The sequence below is a fragment of the Lactuca saligna genome, chromosome 2 (genome assembly GCF_052625555.1).
Source record: "Lactuca saligna cultivar CGN05327 chromosome 2, ASM5262555v1, whole genome shotgun sequence".
Classification (NCBI taxonomy): Eukaryota; Viridiplantae; Streptophyta; class Magnoliopsida; order Asterales; family Asteraceae; genus Lactuca; species Lactuca saligna.
The window spans coordinates 104,892,703-104,895,464 of NC_136418.1; the positions used below are offsets into that span (position 1 = coordinate 104,892,703).

Here is a 2,762-nt window from a genome sequence, read left to right on the forward strand (position 1 = left end):
GTGAGTTCACTAGTACAAAGAGTTTTTTAGTGTGAATATTTTTTTTTTGAGACGGTTGTACGTGGAAACCGCATCATCAAATTCATGCAACATTGAAAAACACGGAATCCGCCTTAAAAGATCAATAAAAAATTCTTCCAATAGATTTATTAATGCGGTTCACCAAAAGAAGTATTAAAAACGATTTTTTTGATGCTATTCGCTATAAACGCACTATTAAATTATGATTTTTTGCTGCGTTTTTTTATAAACCACTTCATTAAAGTACGATTTTTTGGTGCCATATTCCAAAAACCGCATCAATTAAAATTACGATTATCAGCTTCATTAAATTACGATTATCAGCTTCACTTTTTGGTGTGTTTTTTTATAAACCGCTTCATTAAATTATAATTTTTTTGTGCCATATTCAAAAAACCACATCAATTAAAAGCTAGTTATTATCGGCACGAGGGTTTCGCTTTGTAAATGTGAACGTTCTTCTTCGCCGAAGATTCCCTCTACAAGTGACAAAAACTCAAAATAGCCTCATTAAATTGTCTAGTTATCTTCGTTAAAAGTAAATTAAATTTTATTGTTCTTTTGATTTTATATTACCTGTTTATTTATTAAATAATTGTTTAATTGTTATTTTTAAGTTGATTTTTATAGATTATTAAAATGTTAAAATTTACATAATTTGTTTGTTGAAAATCGATATATTACATTGTTTGTTTGTTCATTTTAATTTTCAGATGAATCGTGATTATTGGATGTACAAAGCTTCACGTTTTTTTGAACTTTATATAGATGATGTTCGAACTTTTATTAGGGTTGCCGAAGCAAATTGCGTGAATAAAGGAAATGAATCGATTTATTGTCCTTGTAGCCTTTGTAAAAACTTTAAAACGTTCAATTTTACTGGAAACATAGAGGATCATTTGTTGCAAAATGGTTTTGTGCCTAATTACACTTGTTGGTCAAGACATGAAGAAACACTTCTTGATTGTGGCACATCGTCGAGCAATATAAATATTCATAATAGTACATACAACAATGATTCATATGTTGATGAAGATGATCATCATTCAAATGACCCAAATGACAATTTCAATGAAATGTTTGATGACATGGAGACTAACATGGATGATGTTGAACAAGAAAAGTTACAACGCGTATTTGAAGAAGTAGAAACACCGTTATATAGCTGTTCCAAATTTATGAAACTCGATGTGGTATGTAGGTTGATTAACTTAAAGTTGAAAAACGGATGGACTGATAAAAGTTTCACAAGTCTATTAAAGGTTTTGCATGACATTCTTATGGAAGATAATGTATTACCCATTTCTACATATCAAGCAAAAAAACTAATGTGTCCGATGGGATTGGAAGTTGAAAGAATACATGCATGTCCAAATAATTGTATGTTGTACGAAAAGGAGTTCGAGAATAAACATAATTGTGTTTTTTGCGGTGCATCGAGGTATACACAGAAAAAATATTCGGATGAAGTAGATGATGCTGTGACAAAAAATAAACCACAGGCTAAAATGTTGTGGTATCTCCCTATTATACCAAGACTAAAAAGGGTATTTTCAAACGAAAAAAAATAGTTACTTTGTTGGCATTCGGAAGAACGTGTAACTGACGGAAAACTAAGACATGTTGCGGATTCACCTCAGTGGAGAAATATTGATGAGAAGTATCCTGAATTTGGAAAAGAGATGAGAAACATACGGTTTGGGCTGAGTTCAGACACGATCAATCCTTTTGGGAACATTAGCAGTCGTCATAGTACGTGGCTGGTTCTTTTATGCGTTTACAATCTTCCACCATGGTTATACATGAAACGAAAATACATTATGATGTCGTTGTTGATTCAGGGGCCGAGACAACCTGGTAACGATATTGATGTGTATTTGTCTCCTTTGATTGATGACTTAAAAACACTTTGGAGTTCGGGTGTAGATGTATATGATGCTTATAAGAAACAACACTTTCAATTGCGGGCCATGATTTTTTGTACTATAAGTGATTTTCCAGCATACGGTAACTTGTCAGGATACAAAACAAAGGGTAAGAAAGCTTGTCCAGTTTGTGAAGATCAAACAAGCTCAATATGGTTAACAAATTCCAAAAAAATTGTATACAAAGGACATTGAAGATTTCTTCCTAAGGCTCACCGTTTTAGGAAGAAAACTATTGAGTTTGACGGAAGTATTGATATCAGAACGATGAGGAAACGATTTGATGCATTTTCAAGAATTGCAAGTTTAAATGTTGTGTTAGGAAAAAGATTTCGTGTTGATAAACATGTCCTTTAGAAAAAAAAAAGTCAATTTTTTTTTAATTGCCTTACTGGAGATATTTGGATGTTAGACATTGTCTAGATGTTATGCATATAGAAAAAAATGTATGTGAGAGCTTGATATGCTTATTATTAGAGATGAAGCATAAAACTAAAGAGGTTAATGTCCGAATGGATATGGCCGAGATGGGGATACGTGAAGATCTTACCCCCAAACAAAGTGCTAACGGTGTTTAGCTCCCACCTGCTTGTTATACTACATCAAAAGAAGAAAAAATAAGGTTTTGTCGGTGTTTACATGATATTAAGGTCCCATCAACTTATTCTGCAAACATTAAAAGATTTTTATCGATGAAAGACTGTAAATTGTTTGGAATGAAGTCTCATGATTGTCATGTTTTGATAACACATATGATTCCTATCGCAATTCGTGGAATTTTACAAGATGATGTCCAACATTCTATCACTACGCTTT

The 2,762-nt window shown here is 32.3% G+C and overlaps 1 protein-coding gene across 1 annotated transcript; it reads left to right on the forward strand.

The window, feature by feature from the left end:
• The first annotated feature begins 734 nt into the window (after positions 1 to 734).
• LOC145029948 (uncharacterized) lies at positions 735 to 2,141 on the forward strand. Its single transcript, XM_078978392.1, has 2 exons — positions 735 to 1,502; positions 1,593 to 2,141. The coding sequence occupies exons 1-2, from the start codon at positions 735 to 737 to the stop codon at positions 2,139 to 2,141; spliced, it is 1,317 nt and encodes a 438-aa protein (XP_078834518.1).
• Positions 2,142 to 2,762: the final 621 nt, after the last annotated feature.

Excerpts from the sequence above, each read along its gene's own strand:
- LOC145029948 (XM_078978392.1), top strand. The coding sequence starts at position 735 with ATGAATCGTGATTATTGGATGTACAAAGCTTCACGTTTTTTTGAACTT. Across the intron at positions 1,503-1,592 it reads CGGATGAAGTAGATGATGCT|TTACTTTGTTGGCATTCGGA; the intron begins GTGACAAAAAAT and ends GAAAAAAAATAG.